At 34.1% G+C, this 15,182-nt stretch overlaps 1 protein-coding gene across 1 annotated transcript in view; it reads right to left on the minus strand.

Annotated features, from left to right (window-relative positions):
- Positions 1–412: 412 nt before the first annotated feature.
- Positions 413–15,182, minus strand: part of Rassf8 (Ras association domain family member 8) — a 143,413-nt gene continuing 128,643 nt past the window's right edge. Inside the window, exons 4-6 of the mRNA XM_027934067.2 lie at positions 7,582–8,471; positions 5,219–5,363; positions 413–4,537 (exon numbers count right to left, since the gene is read on the minus strand). Coding sequence (XP_027789868.1) covers positions 4,416–4,537; positions 5,219–5,363; positions 7,582–8,471 — 1,157 coding nt within the window. The 3' untranslated portion in view covers positions 413–4,415. The remainder of the gene's footprint in view (positions 4,538–5,218; positions 5,364–7,581; positions 8,472–15,182) is intronic.

The raw sequence follows: 15,182 nt of genomic DNA on the forward strand, positions 1-15,182 counted from the left end.
GAAGATCCGGGGAGTACAGAGATTAAGAAATAACTTTTCCTTTCACTCTAGAAATAAAAGGGAGGCATGGTAGTTTCTTAATTAAGCGTTACTTGATGAAGCAGCTACCTTTTTTTAAAAAAATGTTTTTCATTGTAGATGGACACAGTTTTTTTTTTTTGTATTTATTTTTATGTGGTGCTGAGGATCGAACCCAGGGCCTCACACATGCTAGGCAAGTGCTCTACCACTGAGCCCCAGCCCCAGCCCAGCAGCTACCTTTTGAGCAACAGGATTCTTCAGTTATAACAACATCATATGTGGAAAAACATAACTGGTGTCATTGATGTGGACAGAACAATTCTGCCATCATTTAAAGGAAATAAAATTACATTTAAAAATGTTAAACACATAAGAAACAAACCAACAATAGTTCTGCCCCAATGAATCCTGAAAATTTATTATTTGGGGGAATATCACTTATTGATCCTTTGCTTTACAGCTCATGATAATAATCAGAAAATATACATTTTGAAATGAGGTCAAAAGAAAATAGTTACATATAATACATATTATAGACTTTTTATCTGAACATAAGCAAAGCATTACTAAAAGCATATTTATAGTCCACAACTAGTGAACGTGGTAATTTTCTGTTTAAAGCTGCAGCAACTCAAATCCTTCTAGGGTCAGTGAAGAAAGACATTGAGAAATACATTTAGGGCCATCACCGTGTCTGGTTGTGAACCCATATTTTTAATCTTTCCCCTCCCCCCATATATAAGTATATATTTTATTGCCTTTATATTCTGCTGGTTTAATATAATTAGTATACTAAATAGTTATCTGCATTTATTTGATTTCTAAAAATATATAAAATGCATTGGAAAGAGCTCCTGCAGCTTTCTAGCAGTCACTGTCCAGGCATCGAAAGCTTGGTCGGCAACCACAAAGCAGCAATACTGAATAAATAGTGATTGTTGTGTTGTTTGATACAGCTGGTGGCCTTCACCCAAACTTAAAAATACTGTAGCAAACAGTAGAAACATGCAACTTAAAAAACTGACATAATACAAAAGTAATACTAATGAGCTAAATTTTAATACAATACAGACTAATAAAGACAACTTGATGTAGAAGAGAGATTCAAACACAGTGCAATTATATACATATAAATTAAGGCCCAATTTTTCAAAGGCAATGTACAACTGCCCAACTGCTCACAGCCTTTGCATGCCTAAAATCGAGTTTTTGCTTTTTCCACATTATTTCCTCAATCCAATACAGTTCTAACTTGGAAAAGTGTTCACATAAGTGTCTTTCAATGAAGAATTCTTTTTCTCGAAAGGCTGTTTTGTTCTTATTCACAAAGAAAGCTGTCTTTTAGTACAGGGATACATTTTATTTTTACTGTGGAAGCAAGTGCTTATCTGTTCTTATACATGGCCATACTTCACATTTCACACCACATATTCTATTTTTTTTATTGTATTATTCAGTTTTTTCTTAACTTGATCAGTCTAGTTTTCTACTAATTGCAAATATAGGAACTGACAATTTACTCATTGGTGACTGGGAATTAAGTGGGCAATTTCTACTAAAACCAATTGAAGTCTCATAAAAAATTCCCTGTGCATTAAGACAAAAACCAAATATAAACAAATCAAATTATAAAGAAAATGAAAAAAACTGAGGTGACCCACTATGTACCATTCTCTGAGAATAATGATATTCTAAAGGTCAAATAGACTAATGCTATTTCAAATGATTTCTTGGTAAGAAAAAAACCATTTTAATATCTTTAATAGTTGTAGAAAATCACAGTAAAACACTTTACAGTATGATTCAAAAAACACATAAATTTGTATTCTAATTTATTATTTAGAACCCGAATTATCCCTTAGATGCAAAATTTTATGTTTGGTATTTCTTTATACCATTAACTTCTCCCCCCTCCAAAAGTATCCAAAGATGTGGCACTTAATCTAATTCATTTGTATTCACAATAGGTAAAAATGATCACAAATAGACTAAAATATTTAAAGATGTTTCTACAGAAATGAGTTTTCCTCTGTTTTAAAAAAAAGATTTAAAAATATTCTTCAGTTATGTGCTTCTAGTAGTATGACTGATTAAAAAGTACCGCTGCTCAAATGTGTTCATTAATTCATATTTACATACTCTTCCCATCTAGGAAACAGTATTTTCATGTGTAACTAGGTCCATTATTTGGCAGCTTGAAAATTCTGAAGAAGTCAGAGGTTAACTGGGGATACTATGCTGGAGAACCCAGGACTACTACAAGTTGGTTGGAGGCTATCTATCTTTCTTTAAAGTTATTAGGCAATTCTGTTAATAATTTACAATTACTAAATTAGATACCGACTTTGTATTCTTTGTGGTATACCAAGGCATCTTTGTAATTTCTAATTGCAAAGTGTAATCCACCTACAGTTTAACATTTTGATTTAAATAGAATACAATTTATAAAATGTTTTTCTTTGTGAATAAGGTCTCAATTTCTCTGAACAACAAAATGACTCAGTAGAGGATAGGAATCTTTAAAAGTAAGGCATATATTGGGCATACCTAAATCATTATTGTCAAAAAAGCTACAAATTATTTAGACATTTAATTCTGATTTTTAAATATATGTAGATATGAAATATATATTATAAACTGAGAGCAAATGTGTACAGGTTATGGTTACTTAGTTAAGAATCATTTTTCCTTAAGTTATTTGCAAAACAGTATAATGGCAAGACCAATTTGATAACTCCAAGAACCCAAAGAATAATATGTTCAGTTGAGGTCTACTACTTAGCTGGACTAGAAAAGGCAACACTATGTTACTTTCAGTTCTCTAGAAGCGTCTATATATATTTTCATAGTCATTCTTAAAATTTTTCATAGGAAACCTAAATAAAGCAGCATTCTCAGCATTCATTAAACCAAAATAAGTCTAATGTGTTGAAACATCCAAAGTTGCCTTCATGCATAAGATATATCTCTTTATTGTTACCATGGCAATACTATATTAATCCACTTTTATTTTGTTGCATGTAAGTAATACAGAGAATATACTTCCTTCAGAACTAAAAACTACTTTAAATTTCAGATTAAAATATTAATTATATTGTACCAAATTTGATCAGAGGTTAAGTAAAAGTGGCTAAGAAGTGTCTGACAGCATCTGTCTAAATATTACTTGATAATCTCAGTTAAGCCACTACTCATGGTGGAGTTGTGGACTCATTTTTGGCTTTATAAATAAAACAATATACATACAAATGGAGATTTATATCCTATAAAAGTCAAACTTAAAAATGAAAAATATACTCTAAATTTAACTTTATTTCCTTGGTAAAAAGGAGCTAACTCCAATCTACTCTCTCCCTAAGTGACTGAAGAAAAAGCACAGTTGTTCATAATATACAGAGTAAATTATGTGGAAGCAATAACTCACCAGTAGGCGTGTATACCAACAGACCATACATGAGAAATGGGTTATTTTAAAATATATAATTTGAAGCAAAATTCACAAAGTATACTAACCCGATCCTCAGGCATCTATAACATATATTATATTAATTCTGAGGATCCTTGAGAGTAAATGATAAGGCAGGGCAGAAACAAATCACATAATGTATCAGGAACCCCCATGCCTGTTTGAATAGATATACAACAATTAGGTTTTTGCTCAATATGATATGAAAGACTGCAAACTTTAACATGTATAATTTACCTCATGAAAAACATTTCTGTTATGTGGTCACTTATATATTTGGAAATACTGTGAAGGAAAGATTAAATTCCATATTAAAAAGAAATCTCAATTACTTCACCTAATTAAGCAATGGCTAAAACAGGCTCATGAAATTAATGCAAGTGGGTTCTTCTGGAGTTAGTCTGGATGGTGGAGCACCCCATGACACGTGTGTAGTTATAAATCCGTAATGCATGGATGGAGTCTGAAAACATGCACACAGTCATAATCACACAATATGTAACATAATTAAATCACAGGATAAGTATTAATAAAAATATTAAAACATTAACATTCACACATTAATCAATTACAAGGAATAAATTAATCTAAACCAGTCACATATTTCTCTTTACTCTTAATTCACGGTTTATTTATGTATACACATAGTATAATACTTTACCAATGCTCTCAAATGCTACAAATAAAAATGAAGGCTTTGTATTACAGCTGCTGGACAAAAATGTCAATACTGTTGATGTGTGAAAACAGTTTCTTTGTTCTTTAGCATCAGTGCACAGGGTATGGCTCCAAGTGGTATGCAATTTAGGAGAGAAAAAAATACGGTGATTTGTGAAACATGTCCTCTGTTCATCATTGGCACAAATCAAAGTAGAAATTTGACTGTCCTTGGTACTTTTATTGATCTCTCCCCTAAAGACAGATAATGTTATACATATATGCCTTCAGGATTAAAACCAGACGAGATAGGATTCTGTAGAATACGAAGATTACTGGGAAGCTGCCGAGATGAACCAGGTCGCTTCAGGGACCCAGACTGGAATGGTGCCTCTAAATGAGAAATAAAGAAAGTCACTTGATGTACTCATTACTTAGCAGCACTTAGCAACGTGATAAATTAGAATATTTCCTGCCCTAAAAAAACCTGAGAAGAGAGAACTGCATATAGCAACCACTGCAAACCCTTGTGGACTATGAGGTGGGAGAAAAGTAAGACGATCTCACATGGGACTCTAGCTGACAGGCCAGGTTTGCAGGGTAGGAAGAGTGAATTTTTTTTTTTTTTTAAGGTAAGCATTCTTCTCACCTTTTGGTTGTTCAGATTATATGTGCATAGATTGGAATGGTCTTTTAAATATCAGCACATGTTAGTAATACAGACTTTCAGAAAGAGAGAAAGGGAAGAAGGGACATTAGGGAAACTGAGAGATGCTGAAATTCAAATTAATACACTATGGCTCATATATACTCAGGTAAAAGTTTCATAAAGAAGCAGTTGAATTTTTAAAACTAAGTGATAGGAGATTTGGTAATTACATGATTACCTAAGTAAACAAAACCAAATTATTGTTTTTCTCTATAAAAATGGGAAGCATGTTAATATTTCTGAAAAAGTGACCCACTTAAAAATTAGCTATGAATGGTAGGCTGACACTTTAACTAACTGCAAACAGTTTATTCAAAGATAACCAGTGAGAAAAAAGGAAAAAAAAATATTTATCAATCCCTTACCTCTTTCTATATCTGCCTGTGAGGCCTCTATTTCAATGGGCTCGGCTGGCAAAACGGTAACTTTTGTCCCCGTCTGTTGGATAAACTGCTGGAGATTGACTTGCCGCAGCTCTTTGGTCAACTGCTCCAGTTCTTGTTCTTTGTCCTAAGTGGAAATTATTATTGTTATTTCTTCATCTGAGGATTCGTTATTGGCCAGCTCAAGATGTCCAAGGACAGTCCCTCTGCTGCAGGGGCTAAGGCAGCACATTTAACAAATCTGGATTACATGGATACAAAGGTCTCTTGCATTCTGTGGCATGGGCCAAAACAAAACAAACGAAAGACAACAGCTTCTTCAGTCTGCCCTCTAAACTGAAATGCTTCCCTTTGGAACATCACTATGCATTCATACAAAATAAGGCATGTCTATGAAGTTTCATTTAAAAAATTGTTTTCTGGGCTGGGGTTGTGGCTCAGCAGCAGAGCACTAGCCTAGCATGTGCAAGGCACTGGGTTTGATCTTCAGCACCACATCAAAATAAATAAATAAATAAATAAATAAATAAATAAAAGTATTGTGTCCAACTTAAAAAAATTTTTAAAAATTGGTTTCTCTCTATCCTAGCATTATAGCAGTCTTGTCAAGCTCATCACAAATTTCCCTACTAACCATTTCATAACTGACTACAAATGATGAATAAACTGGTCCAGGTGATTTATTAGAGTTCTTGGTTTTTATAAGGTGTTTTTCATCACATCTATTATCAAGATAGCATAAGCAAAGCAAGATTTTCACAAGAGTCTCAGTCTGAGGTTCTTAAATTCTTGACAAAGACAGCCTGAGAACTACAGATCCTTAGGGAAGGAAATCTGGTTTAGATAGCTGGAAAGCTCCAAAAGTAAGGAGAGGCAACCTGTTATGTATGTTACTTTCTGTCTCTTTCTGTTCTGTCTCTACTGGACTTTCAGGAAAGGCAGCCTGGCCTTAACTGGGCTGGACATATCTGAAGGCTCTGGTGGATACTAGAAGCAAGGAATGATTTTCTCCATTTACACTGAGTGAACGATGGTATGTGGTAATGGGTTAGTAATCTGCTATCAGGTACTTTTCAATGGGTACATGGCTTACAAGTAATGATTGTCATTACTGTAATAATAGCAAAGACAACATGACTTCCTTTGTACTCTTCTTAAACTGTCAAAATAAATCCAAATAGTAAAATGCTAACAAGTGAGAAATTCCTGATTTTCAAAATTTTGGTGGTAGTATTATGTCTTACTAGTTAGTGACAGACAGAGAAAGGAAACCATCTTGGTTCTTCTGGAAATCTCAGCTTTCCCAGAAGGACTGTATGTATCAATATTAAAGCAGCTCTTCTCAAACTTTAGTGTGCTGTTTGGTACTATTTGGGGCTCTCAATACATAAAGATTCTGAATTTCTAATAAGTGTCCCCTGAACTGCCTGTCGTGAACTATACTTTGAGTAGTGAGCTTCCAACTAGTTCTATCTGACAGAACTTCCTGGAAAAGTTCGGCATTTGTGCTATCTAATCAACAGCTGCATGTACTATCAAACACCTGAAATGTGACTGTGACCAAACACAGAATTTTAAAATTATTTTATATTTTAAACTAATTTACTGAATATTGATTTTAATTAATTTAAATTTAAACAGCCATCAATTGTCTTTTTCATTTCATCTGTTAGCAACTGTTTCATAAATCTTTACAACTCCTGTATAACCACTACTGTGTTTTCAAGAATGGGTATCCAAGAAATGTAAGTTGAGTGATCAGAGTTTAAGTGGTAAAATATAAACGTTCTTATATAGGTACCAGGGAGAGGGAAGTTGGAGAGTATGCCTCTCCTTTGTGCCCCTCTAATTAGGAAGGTAAAGAGGGATATGAGGGAGAGGAGAGGCGGGAAGGTGACTGGGAAAAAGGAAAAAAGCTGGGGCTTGACAATGGAGGACTGACAGACAAGCAGTCAGACACAACCCTTGGTCAATCAATCTTTGTAATCTCATCTGGCTTGGGTTTCCCTCTGAAAGGAGAAGGTCAGGTGCATTATCTCATCATTAGTATCCATTCCAGGTCTAGGGCTGACCCTTCTGGGGTTGTGTTCTTCTATATACAATCACCTAATGTCACAATTGTCACAGTGAAAAGCCTCTTCTATGGAGCACCCATTAGTGTGGTGTTATATCTGAACTTTGTCACACATCACAAAAATTCTATGAGACTTTTAAACAAAACTAGGTTTCTAATTCTTGAAATACAGAAAAATGAAGTCCTTTAAAATCAAGGGAAACACTCAAAAAAGAGTCCAGGAATATATTCTTTAAATAGATGAAACATCCTGTAATAAAAATGTTCTTACCTGTAGTCGTTTGGTGGCCTGTCCAAGAGATCTTTCCACAGCTTTAATACCATTTTCCAACCTCAAGCTCTGCTGGCCCTGGATGTCAATCTCCCCTTTGACCTTACCAATCTGTCCTTTAACCTCTTCCTCATTGATTTGTGCCTCCTGAACTTCCCGTTGCAATTTTTCTGCTTCAAGACCACTTTCCATAGTCTGGATTTGTGCCAAATAGTCCTTTAATTTGCTTTCACACTCTGTGATTTTCTGTCTTATTTCTTGAAGTTGATCCTTTAGCTGCTTTTCATTTTCCTGTTCAATCTGTAATTCATTTTCCCAAAATTCTTCCTCCTCAATTTCTACATCATTTCTTTTGATCTTTTGCTCCAGGCGGACAATTTCCTCTTCAAGGTTAGAATTATACTTTTGCTCCCAAAATCGTATTTCTATTTCATTAGATTCTAACTGTTTCTCAATGGATTGAAGCTTCTCTGTCTGCAAACGAATCAGTTTCTTCAACTCATCTGCTGTTGTTTTGCAGTTATTCAGCACCTTTTGCTTAAATTCAGTTTCTTTACTTTTTCCAAAAATGTCCATCAATCCTTTGGCACCTCCTGTAAATGTCAATGATTTTCTTTTAGGTTCTCTTCTTTTGATTGATTTGTCAATTTGAGGCCTCAGTTTGGCTAATGGGGGGAGACTCTGCCTGTATAAAGTTCTTTCAGGAATTCGAGCCACACTATCTGAAGTGGGTCTTTCACTGAGAGATGGCCCCGTTCGACGCAGAATTAACTGTACATCACTAGCATACTGCCCCCATTTGTTTAAGGATATGATAGGATTTTCATGAGGTGCTAAATGTCTTTCAGTATCTCTCCATTTTTCTATAAGTGTGTACCTTCCAGTTCGACCTAGGCAGGAAAGATAAGAATAAATTGTGGGATATGTAATAGATAAACAATGCAACAGAGAACAGCATTTGACACTTGTGTTTTGATTAGAATCAAAATGTCAAATCTTAAGAGTCCAGTCCATGTTGTCTTTAACACCTTCAGTGGAAGATCATAAGATACCAAACCTCCCAAGATACGTAACAACACAAATGACAGAATGTGAATCACACAGTACTCTTCAGATTTGCTTAGAAATTCAACTTGACACTTTTAATCTGATTGAGTCTCACACACTTATCAAATGCCTAATTGCTTGGAACTTCTTATTTGGGACAAGACTGAACAAAGTTTATATTCTAGTCAAAGCAAAGGAGGACACCAAGGGCTAGCCCCAGAAGCTAGATAGCACTGTTAAACTTGAATAAAGTTTAGATTTGATGTGCAAGTCTCTTGCACATTGGGATCTGGAGAGGCTAGAGATGCCACCTCTCCTGATGCACAGCCGAGAGGGACTTGCTACTCAGGTCACATAGCTAGAACCTTCCCGACTCTCCTCTCCTCTCATATCGCTCTTTACTTTCCTAATTAGAGGGGCACAAATATAAATATTAACTCTTGCCAATAAACAAGTGACCTAATGAAAACAACTCTTCAAAATAACTTTAGGTAAAACAAAGCAGCCTGAAGAGGCAAAGCCTTGCTCAATTTTGACAATAATAGTTTCAAAGATTCTTAAAAATTAAATAAATTTAAATTGTTTTTTATTATAAAAACAGAGCTGGGGTTATGGCTCAGTGGTAGAATGTTTGAATAGCACGTGTGAGGCACTAGGTTTGGTCTTCACCACATAAAGATAAATAAATAAAGGTATGTGTCCATCTATAACTAAAAATATTTTTTAAAAAATTACATTTAAATTAAAAATACATGTTGAACGTATTAATTATAAAATTAGATAAAATTTTAGAAGACAGTGTAAGGATATAAGCTTGAACTAACTTCTAAGTATGTTCACTTAAAGTATTTTAATTTTCTTAAAAGTGTACATTACTATTTAATATTATTAGAAGGAAAAAAACCTGATCATGCCATCCAGTAATTATATTAGCACATATAGCTAGTGACTTACCTTTCCTGACTTCTTTTTTAAATGTGATGAGCTTCTGAGCCAATAGTATTTCCTCAATTATGTGTCAGATATCTGGATGTGTAAATAGGAACACCCATGTATGCAATTCAGAAGCAGCACATAAAGAATGATTTAGTTCTAAGCATAGGACTATATTCTTTAAGTAAACCTGAGTCCTATGTGCAGCTCCAGGGCTGTGGACGCTTTAATCCTGGGTAAAACTACTCACTGGATAAAAACTTCACTTCTAAAATATCTCACTGATTTTGAATGGCAGATGTAGAAAGAATCTACCATACTGCTTGACCCATAGCAGACATTCAGTATATTGCAGCTGTTTGACTTAAAAAAAAATTCTTCTTATGCAATTTTCAACTATGTGTAAAGCTGGAGGGAATAGAAAGGTCATGGCTCAGGGTTGGAAGGCTTGTGTTCAAGTCTGCCATCTGCATATGTTATCTGAACAAATTATTAAATGTCCTTTAGCTTCAGTATCCTTATCTGACATAAAGGTTGTTCTGAAAGTCAAGTGAGAATGTAAAATGTAAAAATGTGTTGTAAAACTGAAAAGTGGTATATAAATATTAGTTACTACCATCAAAGTATTCAGGCAAACTAAGATAATGGAAAAGAAAATCTTAGCACATTGGATTGACTTCCTGGAATACAAAATATTTCTAATGATTTTCAAGTTAAAAACTGCTCTAATTGGGCAGGCTGGGGCTATAACTTAGTGGTAGAGTGCTTCCCTGCATATGTGAGGCACTGGGTTTGATCCTCAGCACTACATAAAAATAAATAAATAAAGATATTGTGTTCATCTACAACTAACCAAACCAAACCAAACCAACAACAACACTGTAATTGTCTCAAGAAAAACCACTTATTAGCAGTGTTAAGACTGTTCACGAGGTCATGGCACTTTGTTTTGTTTCTGGCTCTGCTGCCTATCAACTACTTTAGGCATTTTGTAACTCAATGTACCCATCAGCAATATGAGGGGTTAGATCAGACTGGTAGAGCCCCCTCCAGTTCTATCAGGTATTGGAGTATCTTTAAAAAGAAAACTGAATCATCACATTATACAAGTTTAATTAAACTTTCTAAAGACCCTAATGTACTCACATTTACATATAAAACGGATTTCCCAATGCTTGATGGTGCTGCTTATCCTCTGAGAATGTCTTGGTAGAAAGCTATGGAAAACTGATTTGACTGCCAGTGTTACCTTTCATTGTATTATGCACATTTAGTGTCACTAGACAAAAAGAAAAAAGTCCATATAAAAACCTTTTTGTAATTTTTTTTAGATGTAGATGGACATAATACCTTTATTTATTTATCTTTATGTGGTACTGTGGCTCGAACCCAGTGCTTCACACTTGCTGGGTGAGCACTCTACCACTGAGCTACAACCCCAGCCCCTAAAAAAGCTTCTTTTTTAAAAAAAGATAAATGAGAAGGAGCTTCTTCTCAGAAAAGGAAACAATGTGAAGAGAGAGCAAGAATGGGAGAAAATCTTTACCACATGCACCTCAGGAGAGCATTAATATTCAGGATACATAATGAACTCAAAAACCTAACACCAAAAAAACAAATAATCCAATCAATAAATGGGCTACGGAACTGAATAAACACTTCACAGAAGAAGAAATACAATTGATCAACAAATATATGAAAAAATGTTCAACTTCACTAGCAATTAGAGAAATGCAAATCAAAATTACTCTAAGATTCCATTTCACTCCAGTCAGAGTGGCAATTATCAGAATAAAGCAACAATAAATGTTGGCCAGGATGCTGGTGGGACTGCAAATTGGTTCAACCATTAAGGAAAGTAGTATGGAGATTCCTCAGAAAACTTGGAAGGGAACCACCATTTGAGCCAGCTATCCCACTCCTGGGTTTATACCCAATGGAATTAAAATCAGCATACGACAGTGATGCAGCCACATCAACGTTTATAGCAGCTCAATTCACAATAGCTAAGCTATGGAACCAACCTAGATGCCCTTCTACAGATGAATAGATAAAGAAAATGTGGTATATATACACAATGGAATATTACTCAGCCTTAAAGAAGAATGAAATTATTGCATTTGCAGGTAAATGAATGGAGCATTATTATATAACTATTTTTAAAATTGCTTTTAGAATCATAAAACAAAATCATGACGTAAAAGTCACCCCTTATTATTTTTTTTGACAAATACACATTGAACACCAAATATTTGTCAGAATTAGTGCCTGACTCTAGAGTTACAGGTTTAATTAGATTGCTCTCTTTATTAGCTTTAATTTTAACTGATGTTTGATTTTGTTCTTCAGTATCAAATCCTGCCCATTCCGAAGATTAAAATACTGTACATTATTTTAAAATATAATGACAAAGAGCTGACATTAATCTTATTAGTTTAATGCTAATAATACCATCATGATTTTGGACATATTAGAAATAATGTCAGTAACACCTGTATTGCTTTTTATCTATGGTGAATAAACTACCCTACAGCATTTTTTTTAAACATTTGGAGCTATATATACTTTGATAAGAATTTTATGAAATATATTGTACTTTTTTTGTATTTTTATGCAGAATCTAGTGAATATAACTATTCCTTTCCATAATGGCTTAATTAGAGTTTTATAATGAGTGCTGATCTTTGTAACAGAACTTATGCTGTATCACCTTATGATCTGTATGTAAAATGCTTTTGATATTTTTATATAATCACCTTGATTGATTCTGTGAGTTAAGCAGTATAGCTATTCTGATCCTCATCAGTGAAGATGACTTGCAGGCATAACATAAATTTATCAGTGAATTAATTTCAGTTTTTATTTATATATATGTTTACTATTACTATATTACTATAATTTATATATATATAAATTATAAGTATATATAAAAATTATAGTGAAACTATTGAGAAACTATTGAGATAACTCTTTACCACAAAGCATTTATCTTGATAGTGATTTAATAAAAGATTACATCTGAGTACACATCAGCTAGTTATGCTTTTAACCCATAGCTAAATCAGTCCCAGTATACTGAGAATATTATGTAATCAGGGAATTACTGCCTACTTAGGATGATATGATAAGCTTAGTACCATTGAAAATAATGAAGTTACTGAGTACCATTATGCTTGTTACTTTATTTAAATAATATTAACCAAAGTAACAGGAATATTTATCACCAAAACACAAGAAGATTTTGGGGATTATTTATTAATGCAGTATAAATAAAATCCTTCGTGACTGATGCATGTTATGAATTACTTGTACTCACATTTGTTAAAAATAATCTTTAATATATGTGGAAAATGTAGAAAATATTTAAGATTAAGTTTGATTAGATTATTGCTATAAATATTAAAGGTGTAAATTATCACCATGGTTATAAAAAGGAAGTATATTTCACTAAAATTTTTATTTCTTCTTTTAGTATAACTCAATCAGTAACTATGTTTTCTAACAGTTGTCCATGGAGATTATAGGGAGCACAACTAATATAATAATAGTTAAGAGGAGAGGTCTTCAATCAGACCACTGGCTACAAAAGAATAGTAATTAATATCTTGGTGCCTTGGTTTGACCATTTGTAAAATACAGACAATTATAGTGCCTTCCTCATCAGACTGTTATGGGGGGTGACGATCAAATGACATGGAAGATTAATTCATGATACAAAAGGTGAAAAGTGAGATTTTAAAACCTAGAAAAGTATAATCTTTTTTATTAAGGCTCATCTACAGAGACATTAAAAACACTGCTTTTAGTTTTGTTAAATAAAATTTATAGGAGGTCATTGGTTTAGACTGAGCTCTTGGCACAAGGTAAAACAGACCAAACCAAAATGGGGTAACATATGCTAAAGTTCCATGTCACCAACCAAAAACTAAGTTGTTTCTCTGACCTTCTGAAACAACAGGAGAATGATAGATAACAGCCAACCCACTAAATAAGCTGGTTTGAGCCAGCTTGATGAGAAAGTCCCCTCTGTGTTGACTCTCACCAGGAGAGTAATTCTGGAGTGAACTATCTGTTTTTTGTACTTTGTTTCAGCTTTCTTTGGCTCCTCTCTGTCTATAAAACCAATGTTCTCTGCTGGGCTTATCAGAACACTAATTCTACTTTATAGAATGAAGTGTTGTCAAATTCTAGAACTGTAAATAAAATAAAATAAAAATTAAAATTGTTAAAATACTAATTAAAATTCTTTAAGTACGCTGTATTTTTGCCATTGATGGTGGTTAATTTTTGGAGATAGAATCATGAGTGATTCTTTTGCCTTCTTTGTATTTTTCTAAATTTCAAAATATTCTACAGGGACTAATATTACTTCATAAATAGATACAATGTAGATCAGTTTAAAATTTCTAATTTTGATAACTTTCATATGAAGTTAGGAGTTAAATATGACAATGCAACATGTATTCCTTCTCTTATATTCTAAAGGAATTAATCTTAGAGATGGAAGAGTCACTGACATTAGATGGTCATCTTGTTCAGTCTAGGATTTACACAAAAAAATAAACAGAAAAAAAATTAAAAACTCATTTACCCATTCAGAAATATATACTGTGTATTGTGATACATAATAGGAGATATATTTCGTTTTTGTCCCCACTTTCTGACAAAGAGCTTTGAAAACCCCTCGGAATGTCCTGAATAACATGAGTTATGAGAGCACTTTTTCTGTATCCATAATAAATCCTTGTGCCAGTTGGCTCAGAGGAGAGATCTTGGAGACCAAGTTAATCACCAATGGCCAATGATTTACTCAATGATGATTCTGTAATGGAGCCTCCATTAAAACCCTCTCAGCAATGGAGTTCAGACAGCTCTGGGTCAGTGAACACACTGAGGTGCTGGGAGATGGGGGAGGGTCGAGAAGCTTCGTACCCTCCTCTTGGTCCCCTCCTACACCATTCCTTGCCCTATGCAACTCTTTCATTTGATTATTCCTGAGTTGAATTCTTTACTATTACTGATTTTAATAACAGACTGACAATAAGTTAAGTCCTTTCCTGAGTTTTGTTTTGTGTTTATTTTTGGATACCAACACTCAGCCACTGAGCCACATCCCCATCCCCATCCCTAATATTTTGTATTTTATTTAGAGACAGGGACTCACTAAGTTGCTTAGTGCCTTGCTGTTGCTGAGGCTGGCTTTGAACTTGTGATCCTCCAGCCTCAGCCTCTAGAGCTGTTGGGAGTACAGGCATGCACCACTGTGCCCAGCCCTTTCCTGAGCCTTTTGAGTCATTCTATCACATTACTGAACCTAAAGAAGCAGCTGTGGAAACCTCCAATTTATAGCTAACCAGTCAGAAGTATATAGGTGGTTTGCAACTGGTGCATAAAGTGGAGAACAGTCTTGTAAAACTGAACCCTTTAACTCACCTGATGCTAACTCCAGGAGGATAGTTTCAGAATTATATTGAACTAGTCACCTTACTGATCGTTTCTTTTGCTGAGAAGATGCTTTTTAGTTTACATCTATCCCATTTATTAATTCTTCATTTTAATTCTTGTGCTATAGAAGTCTTATTAAGGAAGTAGGGGCCTAATCCCACATATTGGAGATTTGG

The sequence above is a fragment of the Marmota flaviventris genome, chromosome 3, assembly GCF_047511675.1.
Source record: "Marmota flaviventris isolate mMarFla1 chromosome 3, mMarFla1.hap1, whole genome shotgun sequence".
Classification (NCBI taxonomy): Eukaryota; Metazoa; Chordata; class Mammalia; order Rodentia; family Sciuridae; genus Marmota; species Marmota flaviventris.